The sequence below is a fragment of the Salvelinus fontinalis genome, unplaced genomic scaffold (assembly GCF_029448725.1).
Source record: "Salvelinus fontinalis isolate EN_2023a unplaced genomic scaffold, ASM2944872v1 scaffold_0052, whole genome shotgun sequence".
Lineage (NCBI taxonomy): Eukaryota > Metazoa > Chordata > Actinopteri > Salmoniformes > Salmonidae > Salvelinus > Salvelinus fontinalis.
In genome coordinates this window covers 373,302-385,729 of record NW_026600261.1, presented here as the reverse complement: position 1 = coordinate 385,729, position 12,428 = coordinate 373,302, and the positions used below count along the sequence as shown (strand labels likewise).

Sequence of the window (12,428 nt, the reverse complement as noted above, 5' to 3'; positions counted from 1 at the left end):
CTACCCAGAGTTTATGGAGGTGAGTTGCGATGGGGTTGCTATGGCATGTGTTATTGTCTACCCAGAGTTTATGGAGGTGAGTTGCGATGGGGTTGCTATGGCATGTGTTATTGTCTACCCAGAGTTTATGGAGGTGAGTTGCGATGGGGTTGCTATGGCATCTGTTATTATCTACCCAGAGTTTATGGAGGTGAGTTGCGATGGGGTTGCTATGGCATGTGTTATTATCTACCCAGAGTTTATGGAGGTGAGTTGCGATGGGGTTGCTATGGCATGTGTTATTATCTACCCAGAGTTTATGGAGGTGAGTTGCGATGGGGCTGCTATGGCATCTGTTATTATCTACCCAGAGTTTATGGAGGTGAGTTGCGATGGGGTTGCTATGGCATGTGTTATTATCTACCCAGAGTTTATGGAGGTGAGTTGCGATGGGGCTGCTATGGCATCTGTTATTGTCTACCCAGAGTTTATGGAGGTGAGTTGCGATGGGGTTGCTATGGCATCTGTTATTATCTACCCAGAGTTTATGGAGGTGAGTTGCGATGGGGTTGCTATGGGTGTCTGTGGCATCTGCAACCTGAAGAGACAACACAGCATCTTGATTAACACCTGCAGTTTTTTTCTGGTGTTGAATATTAAGTTAAGAAATTATCTCTGGGGTTTAAGAAATTATCAAATAAAAAAAGTTAATTGATCTGTCTTTCTCTTTCTGTCTCACTCCTCTCTCTGTCTCTCTCTCAATTCAATTTCAATTTAAGGGGCCTTATTTGCATGGGAAACATATGTTTACATTGCCAAAGCAATTGAAATTGATAATAAACAAAAGTGAAATAAACAATAAAAAACTTACAGTAAACATTACACACACAAAAGTTCCAACAGAATAAAGACATTTCAAATGTCATTATGTCTATATAAAGTGTTTTAATGATGTGCAAATAGTTAAAGTACAAAAGGTAAAATAAATAAATATAAATATGGGTTGTATTTACAATGGGGTTTGTTCTTCACTGGTTGCCCTTTTCTTGTGGCAACAGGTCACACATCTTGCTGTTGTGATGGCACACTGTGGTACATTAAGTTGGTAAAAAGTCTCTCCTTCCCTCCCTTGAAGCTGTAAACCAGAAGCTGGTTTTGGACACATCAGATCATTCATGTTATTATTACTACCAGAGAAAACAAAATCATTAAGTCAATAATTGTATAATTTATCAGTATTCTAATACATAGTTTAATATGCTTGACCTTTCTGCAGCATCAGCATGTTGAGGGGTGTTCCAGAGTTGTGGCCTCATGTAGGGAGAAGTGTGGAGCTTAGGACCAACACTGTGCACTGTTTACCTATTAACACACTGTAGATCCCCCTCCTCCCTCTGTAGCTGCCTGCCTGCCTGCGGGGCACAAACTCACAGTACATGGCACATTTAGAATTCAGCTCACACCACTTTTCCTTGGCTTGTCAGAGCCGTTTCCCCCCCTCCTCCGTTCAGTTATCTGAATCATAGGGGAAAGTAGAGCATAAATAAGTGCAAACTTAAACTCATTTTAGAGAAATACTCACATAGAGACATTATTTAATTGCAGTAGTTGATGCATAAGCACACAGACACGAGGCATTGGCTTGTCCTTATTGAAAGAAAGCTACACTGGTAATGTGATGTTAAAGAGATTCTCAGGAGGTAGGACTCCACTGATATGCTGCAGCAGTAACACACTCACACATGTAAACACGGTCGCATGCAAGGTCACACACACGCGCACACTCACACACACTGGGCTGAAGGACGGGGAACCGTTCCCTGGGAAAGGAAAGTCATTGATTGATTGATGATTGGGTGTGTCCAACTAGAACCAGCCTACAGGAGAGGTGTGATGTCACCGCCATGTCGCTGCTGTTCAGGGGAGAACAGTGGAGCTGATAGAAGGAGAACAGGAGAACAGAACAGGGGGGTTAACAGCTCCCGGGGGAGTTTAAAGGAGTCTTTCACCAGCTGGTGGCAACACACACCTCAGCAGTATGTCTGTCATCCTGCTCAATGGCTTTCAGATCATACTGAACCTGGAGCACAAAGAGGAAGACGTAATGTCACTTTTCAAAGGGAAATCTGAGAATGTCCTTAAACAACCCGTCCACTCGCTCCCTCTTTGAAGACTTTGTCTGGATCTCAAATGGAACTCTATTCCCTATATAGGGCACTACGTTAGAACAGGACCCATAGGGCTCTAGTCAAAAGTAGTGCTCTATGTAGGGAATAGGGTGCCATTTGGGATATATAGTATGTTGTAGGTTGCTATAGCTAGCTAGCTAGCTGCTGCAGTTGTATGAGTTTCCTGCATAGTGTTTAGTATTAACCATGGATATTCCAGTGTTCATCAGAGAGCCAGACTGTCCTCTAACCTAATGGCATGCAGCAGGCAGGCAGACAGGCCCTTTGTGTGCTTGGGATTTGTAAGGAATATTGATCTGTTACAGAGGAAAGGTCAGACTAAGCCTAAGTTAGAGACTGCTCTGCTTAGCAGAGGTGGGAACGGGATGTTACTGAAAGATGCAGAAGAAGTCGTTAGAATGAATAAGATTTCACTCTGCTGCATAATAAACTCTGAACACCACCACTGCACCATAGTAAGGCGATAGCAGCTTGGTCTGTATACTAAGTAAGGTATTATACTGGTTTACCAATGAATGAAGCCATGTAGGATGATGAAATAGTTGAAGAGCAGTAGATGTCAGGCTGGTCTGGTGCTGGTAGTATACTGTATCTAAAGCATGTTTCCATTGCCTCCCTCTAGCCCTCTCATCTGGGTGATCCTCATGTAGGATGTTGAAATAGTTGAAGAGCAGTAGATGTCAGGCTGGTCTGGTGCTGGTAGTGTACTGTATCTAAAGCATGTTGCCATTGCCTCCCTCCTCTAGCCCTCTCATCTGGGTGATCCTCATGTAGGATGATGAAATAGTTGAAGAGCAGTAGATGTCAGGCTGGTCTGGTGCTGGTAGTGTACTGTATCTAAAGCATGTTGCCATTGCCTCCCTCCTCTAGCCCTCTCATCTGGGTGATCCTCATGAAACAAGGGTACTCTGTTCCCTACATAGTACACTACTATGGACCAGGGGCATTTGGGAGCCACTGTCTGTGATGAATTGAGAGCTGGTTTCTCTGTGTTTCTGTACTGCCTGCCTGGTCGTTGAGAAGGTGATGATGGACACCAGCTGGGTGCGCTTACTTAGTTTTATCTCTGATCTCCAACACATCCCAGACTGACTGCCATTTCTGTCAAGGCTCTGAACACAAGCCAGCCCCCACACCTCCCTCTGTCTATCTGGCACTGAGAGAGCCAACTGAACTATTCAAATTGATGTCAGCAATCTGCTACACATTCCTGTTGGTTGTATTTCCCTTGTCTGAGACGAGCTATTACATTTACAATGAGAAATTAAATTGCATTTACCACTGCTTGATAAAGTCCTAAAAAAGTGCAGAGCTTTCTCCTTGATGGGTTCTTGCCTAAATGAGATTGCAAATTGGGACATTAACGGGGCTTCATACAAGTATGTCTTTCCCCCTCATTATCAGGTTTGATACAGAGTTCAAACTTTCCAATTATCTGAACCTTTGGCCGTTGTTGCCTTTGTGTGGGCTCAGTCAGTCTGCCTAGCTGTACCCGCTTTAGCAAGTGAAGCAAAATCAGTTCTATCTGCGGGAACGCTTTTACACCCTGATTAGCAGGAATTTGAAAAATGCTTTTATCCCAGCGGAAGCCAGCCTCACAGCTACAGGAAGCCGGCATGCTACCGCTAATAAAAAGCTGATCCTTTCTAATGAGCAGGTTAACGGAGGTTACACGCTGACTACATCAAGGCTACGCTCATCCTGGTATTTTTATTTGATTTGACTGGAGTTTGATATCGTGCTATTGGTCAACGTTGCCTGGTAGTCTGTGCAGACACAATGAGTGATTGGTCAGTGGGATGAACAGGCATGGGTGTTGCTTTGAATGTGTCGCAAATGGCAGCCTATCGTGCAGTACTTTGGACCAGAGGCCTATGGGCCCTGTTCAAACGTAGTGCACTCTAAAAGGCACAGGGTGCCATTTTGGTCACAGACATTGTGTTAAAAGCCTGGGATCCCCAGGTGTCCTCTCCTCCCTCCTTTCCTCTCCTCTGTCTGCCACCTGTGCTGCCTGCATGGAGACCTCTGCTCCTCTCTGCTGATTGGAGTGGACAGCAGAGTTGTGTGCGGTCAGAGGAATAGAGCAAAACCTCATCCCTGACTGGGTGTGTTCGTGGGTGTGTTCGTGTGTGTGTTTGTGTGTGTTTGTGTGTGCGTTCGTGTGTGTGTAATCAGCTCTGACAGCTGGTGTGTAAAGGAGGAATGGGAGTGTTACCTCGTACTATCAGTGTCACTGGCCGGTCTGAAGAGCTGACTGGGCTTGAGCTGTGTTGGTTTGACATGGCTCAGTGGCAGGCAGCAGCTCTGTTCATTCAGCCTCAGCTTCTCCCTCTGACAGGCAGCAGAGATGACCTGCAGGACTGTCTGTGTCACACTCTCTGACAGTCAGGGGAGCCATGTGTAGCAAAGTGGATGGGAACAGTGCACAGTAAAGGATAGAGATGGCCTCTCAATGTTTCCAGAGTGAGGTTGGAAGATGTTTTACTGGCACGAATGTACACTATTACTGTATACTCCACCTTTCAAACTTTAAATGATTACATCACTATATACAGTGCCTTCAGAAAGTATTCATACCTCTTGACTTCTCCCACATTTTGTGTTACATTTTAAATTCCGGCTGTATCACAATACCCCATAATTACAAAGTGTCACCCCCTGACCTTAGAGAGCCTTTTTTATTCTCTATTAGGTTAGGTCAGGGTGTGACTTGGGTGGGCAAATCTATGTTTCTATTTCTTTGTTGGCCTAGTATGGTTCCCAATCAGAGGCAGCTGTTTATCGTTGTCTCTGATTGGGGATCATACTTAGGCAGCCCTTTTTCCCACCTTAGATTGTGGGATCTTGATTTTGTATAGTTACTGGGTAGCCTGCAGAACGTTACGTTCGTTTAGCCTGCAGAACGTTACGCTGCACCTTGGTCTCTTCATTCCATCAACGAACACAACACAAAGTGCAAAGCCAGAATTTGTTCTTAACTGACTTGCCTAGTTAAATAAAGGTTAAAAATCTCAAATCTAAATTAACATGTTTTTAGACATTTTAGCAAATTTATGGCAAATAAAATACAGATATCTAATTTACATAAGTATTCTCACCCCTGAGTCAATACTTTGTAGAAGCACCTTTGGTGGCGATTACAGTTTAATTCTTCGTTGCAGATTTTCTCAAGATTTGTTAAGTTAGATGGGGAGTTGCGGTGACCAGCAATCTTCAAGTTTTTCCACAGATTTTCAATGGAAATCAAGTCTGGGCTTTGGCTGGGCCACTCAAGGACTTTCACATTATAGTTCTGAAGCCATTCCAGTGTTGCTTTGGCTGTATTCTTGGGGTCCTGTTGGAACGTACATCTTCGCACCCAGTCTAAGATCTTTTGCACTCTGAAGTGGGTTCTCATCAAGGATTTGCCTGTATTTTGTTCCCTCTGTCCTTACCAGTCTCCCAGTCCCTGCCGCTGAAAAGCATCCTCATAGCATGATGCTGCCACCATGCTTCACGGTAGGGATGGTGTTAGACAGTGATGAAATGTGCATGGTTTTCTCCAGACATATCATTTTGCATTCAGGCAAAAGAGTTACATTTTTGTCTCATCAGACCATAGAATATTTTGTCTTTATGAGTCATGTGCCTTTTTGCAAACTCCAGGTGTGCTGTCATGTGCCTTTTTCTTAGGAGTGGCTTCTGAAGCCACTCTCCCATAAAGCCCAGATTGGTGAAGTGCTATAGAGACTGTTGTCCTTCTGGCACGTTCTCCCATCTCAGCCAAGGAACTCTGTTGTTCTGTCAGAGTGGTCATTGGGTTCTTGGTCACCTCCCTGATCAAGGTCCTCATTGCCCTGTTGCTCAGTTTGGTCAGATGGCCAGCTCTAGGCAGGGTCTGGGTAGTTCCATTTTTTAAATATTTTTTTTACATTTCTCAATGATGGAGAACACTGTGCTCTTGGAAACTTAACACTCTAGAACTTGTTTTATACTCTTCCCCAGATATATGCCTCATCACAATTCTATCTCGGAAAGGTACAGTATAGTATCCTTGGTATAGTTTCTGCACTGTCAACTGTAGGACCTTGTATAGACAGTTGTGTTTCTTTCTAAATCATGGCCAAACAATTGAATTGGCCACAGGTGGACTCCAATCAAGTTGTAGTGGCATCTCAAGGATGATCAAAGGAAATTGGATGCACCTGAGCTCAGTTTGGAGTGTCATAGCAAAGGGGTGTGAATACTTATGTAAATGAGATGTTTCTGTATTTCATTTACAATACATTTGCAAACATTTCAAAAAACATGTTTTCACTTTGTCAATATGGGGTATTGTGTAGATAGGTGAAAAAAAAAATATATATTTAAAGGAATAATCCGCCCCCAGAAATAAAATCATGAAACTCCTGTCAATTTGGTGAAAGCCTATGTTCTATCGCTGGGTAAAATAACAGATATCTCCGTGATTTAACTTCTAAAAGGTCCGTCTTAGGAAATCGTGTAGAAATGCGTCTTCACTACATCATTCTCGTCATAAGGGTTAACACGCTATCAGATTTCATAACGCCTTTAAAACAATGACCTGCTCTCCAGATTGCCAAATCAGCATATAGAACACATACATCCATCTATATACTCATGACAAAGTAGAGATTTTGCTTAGATGTACCCAATCTAAACAGTGTAGCAAATTATTCAACTTCAAGTACCATGTCGCAATGCCCCCTGTGTGTCTGTGGGAAGCAGAGATATTACAGAAAGGAGGAGATAGGAATCCCACTGGGCAATGAATGGAGAAACGCCCCACCCAAATGACTGTCGAGCTAGCTAGCTAGCTAGCTAGCTGGCCAGCCAGCCCAGAGAGAGAGAGCATTGCATTGAGGGTTTTGTAGTAGACTTGAGCTGCAACAGATTTCCAAAAACTATTTTCACATGTTTCTACCAACCTTGTTATAATGACCAAATTATTTCAACTTGTTCCAAAAAAATATATTCAAATATGAGTGTTATTTAACGCTTAATCAATATGAATTAGTGGTTTGGGTTGGATTATCCCTTTAATCCATTTTGAATTCAGGCTGTAACACAACAACATGTGGAATAAGTCAAGGGGTAAGAATACTTTCTGAAGGCACTGTCTGTACCTAATCTTAAAGCTAGAATCCTTAATTGAAACAATAACAAAGCGAAACAAAGCTGTTTTGGGAAAAAGCTTAGAGATGGTCCTGGAGAAATATAACCACACTCAAATTCATAGACAGAGCTATGGATGCAAGGACTGACCATCCATGATATCAGAATTATAGATTTAACCATGTTTTGAGGCTATACAGTCGTTATTAACATTTGCATTGTTAACATTGGGGTAAATTAAGCTTATTTTGGGTTCTGATGGGGTAGGACAGTTGAACTAAGCACATGAGGCATTTATGAGTTATATTCTTCAAGAATCAATGGGGACATATCATTGATTTACATTTTAATGTATGTAGTATCTAAGGATTCTGTCTTTAAATACTCAGCATAACGGTAGTGACAAAACAACAAAACCATCGGATGTTCGTTTTGAGAGAGAGGGGAGAAAAAAAAGGGCTTTTTAATATAAAAATCCACATCCCAGCCAGGCAGCTGCCGGAGGATCTGTGATAGCAGACAGACTGTGTTAAATGTCATCCACACATTGTGCCATTATTAAGGAAGCGTGACAGGTTGAATCAGAGCTGTACTCAGGCACACTCTGAACTTCATCAGATTGTAAATAAGATCAGAAGGTTGTCTGCAGCCGTGGAGAATGTGTGCAGAGCGTATCTTATTATTTTGCCCTATAGCCACTCCAGCCTGGCTGGGCAAATGCCACTTCATCCACGCAATCTGCGTCTACATGAAAAGGAGAGTTTTTATCCCCTAACGTTAAGGACAGTCTGTAGATTCTGTATGGCACAGAGATGTATTAAAGTTGAGAAATGAGGTGTACTGTACACGCATACTGTGTGATGCATTAGTTGTCATTAGCCCAAAACTTATGTAGGATAGTGTTTAGAGAGCCATGACTTTGACCCAGATAGTGTCCACTGCTGTTGATATGGTTTCAGTTCAGTTCTTCCTTCTCTATAATAAGTCTTCAACAGGCCTGTATCAGTATTACTGGCTGCCTTGACAGGAACTGATTTTGGTACTTCAGTTTCTCTTAACGTGACAGTGATGCAGGGTGCTATCGATTTTTAGAATGATGTGGAACTGGGAATGCTAACCATGCAGGCTGGGGGTGAGACACTACCACCCTACAGATGGACATGATTTGTCTCAAGAAATATCCCTCCATTTCTCTGATTTAATGGCTGAAAGCTATGTAAGTCATCACGACACAGGGAAAGGCTTTTCGTTGGCTGGGCCCCCGATGTAGCCTAAGTTGGGCTATAATTTAATGTCACTTCGCACACAGGATGCCTTCAGTTCAATGTAGATGCGTCCCAATTGGCACCCTATCTCCTATATAGTGCTATATAGGGTGCACTTTGGGATACAGGCTCAGCAATCTGGGAGGCTTGGAGAAGAAGCCTGGCTATTTACACTCCTCTGTCACCCCGTCAGGGAGATAAAGCTTGGCCATTCATCAGTTCTGGTTACACCTCTGTCTAGTTTACTCTCTGGGAGTAAAGTGGAATTACGACCCAGGTCCTCTGCTCACCTTTAACTCTCCATATTTGTTCCTGTTTTGTTTTATGAGCACAATTTAATGTTAATGACGTGTCATCACTCAGGTTCACACGGAGATCGATGGGAGAGGGTTGTTTCTGAACTACAATAATGGAGGAGGTCAGGGAAGAGTGGAGGGAGGTCAGGGAAGAGTGGAGGGAGAGAGGCAAGAGTGGAGGGAGAGAGGGAAGAGTGGAGGGAGAGAGGGAAGAGTGGAGGGAGAGAGGGAAGAGTGGAGGGAGAGAGGGAAGAGTGGAGGGAGAGAGGGTGGAGTGGAGGGAGAGAGAGAGGCAAGAGTGGAGGGAGAGAGGCAAGAGTGGAGGGAGAGAGGGAAGAGTGGAGGGAGAGAGGGAAGAGTGGAGGAAGAGAGGGTGGAGGGAGAGAGGAGAGGGTGGAGGGAGAGAGGAGAGGGTGGAGGGAGAGAGGAGAGGGTGGGGCGAGAGAGGAGAGGGTGGAGGGAGAGAGGAGAGGCTGGAGGGAGAGAGGCAAGAGTGGAGGGAGAGAGGCAAGAGTGGAGGGAGAGAGGCAAGAGTGGAGGGAGAGAGGCAAGGGTGGAGGGAGAGAGGCAAGGGTGGAGGGAGAGAGGGAAGGTGGAGGGAGAGAGGGAGGTGGAGGGAGAGAGGGAAGAGTGGAGGGAGAGAGGNGAGTGGAGGGAGAGAGGCAAGAGTGGAGGGAGAGAGGCAAGGGTGGAGGGAGAGAGGCAAGGGTGGAGGGAGAGAGGGAAGAGTGGAGGGAGAGAGGGAAGAGTGGAGGGAGAGAGGGAAGAGTGGAGGGAGAGAGGAGAGAGTGGAGGGAGAGAGGAGAGAGTGGAGGGTGGAAGGAGAGAGGGAAGAATGGAGTGTGAGAGGGGAGAGTGGAGTGTGAGAGGGGAGAGTGGAGGGTGAGTGTAGAAGGAGAGGGGAGAGTGGAAGGAGATAGGGGAGAGTGGAAGGAGAGAGGGGAGAGTGGAAGGAGAGAGGGAAGAGTGGAGGAGAGAGGGAAGGTGGTACAGATAAGTGGAGATATGGATGGGGGGACAGTTTGTATCTCATATAAGTATGTCTGTTATATAGTACACTGCATATATACAGGTGTAGCATCTTAATTTGATCACTCTTTTGTTACAGAAATGTTCCTGCACCACAGGAAATGCAGATGCGCTTCGGGATTTACATACATTCACTGAAAGCCCACACTAACATACGGTTATATTAACAGTATTGCACTTTTCATGTAGCCTAATAACCTAACCACCAATCAAGCAACATTATAGATTAACGTTAAAATCCTGTTCCTGCAATATTATTTTGCTGTGACAATTTAGGTCAAATTAAAATCCTACATCTGTAGGCAAACTAATGTAGGCCCCTACAACAAACTTGATATTGTGTAGTTAGTATGAAAGAAGATGTGTGTTGTCATCTGTATTTCATGTTCTAGTTTTCTCCTTTCTCAGTATGTTCAGGTTTCCTGCTGACTTCTATGTGACTTTCAACCTCAAGAGGATGTCTCTCTGGTTAATCACAGGCTTGTGTTGTCCCTCTGCACTTTATTGGGAGATTTACTCCTAGCGGCAGTGCTATTTACTCTTATCTGGTGTTCTGCACAATGGCTTAGCTGCCTCACATAAGCTACACTACTTTAGAAACATTTGATGGAATTCTCTTTGGAGGACTGAGGACACCATATACGGAAAACTGGGAAAGAAATGTTTCCCAGCCGTGCAATACATCATTGTTATGTAAAAACTCCCTCTAATACGTTTTCTATGGGTGACCTCTAGTCTTGTTTAAATGTGTCTAGCCTGCCTGCCACAATGTTTTCTTCCTTTGAGCACCTCTACACACAAGCTGTAATTGGTTGTGAATCAAAAGACTTAATCAATAAGGGAGCTGTGGAGAGTCATTTTCAATAAAGATGTACATTACTCCTGGGTGCCGAGGTGTCAGAAGGCTCCTTTCTCCCCGCAGAAGATTAGTCAGAGGTCCTTTTCTCACATGACTGATCTTAGAGGCGAGGCACGCTGCGTTGCCTTCACGCACACACACAAACACACACTGAAATACTCACATACATTCAGTAGGCCTCAGATTCAAAGGCAATGCATGGACCCTAATGAAGATGAAACGTCTCTCTGTGCTATGAAGGTACCTAAACCTGCCTCTGTGTTTCTCTCACTCTCTTTCTCTCTCTTTGTCTCTCTCTCTTCTCCCCCTCTCTCTCCATCTTTCTATCTCTCTTTCTCCCTCTCCTCTCTCTCTCTCTCCCTCCACAGCCTGGTCAGAGACAGCAGGATCCTACCTGTTGTCTTTCAAGTCATGGCGGTAAGTTAAGAGCCCCACTTAAAATGCTGCTTTTTTTCTCTATACTAAAATCTTGTGTTCCAGGAAACTGCTTTGGTGTGCGGTTTTATTTATCACTTGTGTTTCCTGCCCGACTTTTCATTTCCAGGCTCAAGAAAAAAGCTATCTCCTAAAAATATAAGTGGTTTGTCAAATTCCCACCTCCACTCTACTCTAAGTCTGTGTCTCTTTCCGTCTTTTAGACGGCCTGAGGTGGAAACTAGTGGAAAGGAATGTTAGGATGAAAGCCATATTACAAACCACCTTGCTTCCTCCTCCCCCACCTCGCTTTTTTATCCTCTGTCATGAAAATATATGCGTCCCATTGGGTGGAGAAGACTTTGGGCTATTGGAACATAATTCAAAGGCTGTTATGTGGGGGAATTCTGCTGGGCCAGACATTTTAGCTCGTAAAAACGCCTCCCATCCACCCCACCCCCATCCCACCGCCTGCCTACTTCTCTCTCTCTCTCTGTCATTTCAGGCTGAGCCCGTTTTGCACCAGCAGCGCTCGTTTGCCAGGGTTCTTTATTGATTTATTATGCAAATGAGTGTGCTGTGCGGTGGTGACCCATCACAGTACGTTGTGTAATTGAGTGGCGGAGGGAGCGGAACAGCCTTTTGAGGGGCTGTGCTTAATGGAGTGAGAATATGAAGTGGTCGTCGTCCACCAGCTCCTACAACAGGTTACATATTCATCAGACCAGAACGCTTATTTCCAGTAAACAGCCAATTCCCCCTTGACCTCAATCCGCCAGTAACTGCTCTGCACTCTTTAATGAACTTATCGCTTGGGTGACTTCTCAGACAAGTTGCCACTGCATGTAAGAACACTTTGAGAAACATCACACAGACGGAATCAGTTAGCTGTTAGGTTGATTGTCTTCACGTGTTGTGTTGCTTTCCACGGGTCTCTTCTTCTATGTTTTGGAGGTATAGTTGTGTTGCTTTCCATGGGTCTCTTCTATGTTTTGGAGGTATTATTGTGTTGCTTTCCACGGGTCTCTTCTTCTATGTTTTGGAGGTGTAGCTGTGTTGCTTTCCACGGGTCTCTTCTTCTATGTTTTGGAGGTATAGTTGTGTTGCTTTCCACGGGTCTCTTCTTCTATGTTTTGGAGGTATTATTGTGTTGCTTTCCACAGGTCTCTTCTTCTATGTTTTGGAGGTATAGTTGTGTTGCTTTCCATGGGTCTCTTCTATGTTTTGGAGGTATTATTGTGTTGCTTTCTACGGGTCTCTTCTTCTATGTTTTGGAGGTGTA

At 44.3% G+C, this 12,428-nt stretch overlaps 1 protein-coding gene across 1 annotated transcript in view; it reads left to right on the top strand.

The window, feature by feature from the left end:
- ulk4 (unc-51 like kinase 4) overlaps nt 1–12,428 on the top strand; it is a 133,942-nt gene that overhangs the window by 82,974 nt on the left and 38,540 nt on the right. Inside the window, exon 31 of the mRNA XM_055911151.1 lies at nt 11,101–11,149. Within this exon, the coding sequence (XP_055767126.1) occupies nt 11,101–11,149 (49 nt within the window). The remainder of the gene's footprint in view (nt 1–11,100; nt 11,150–12,428) is intronic.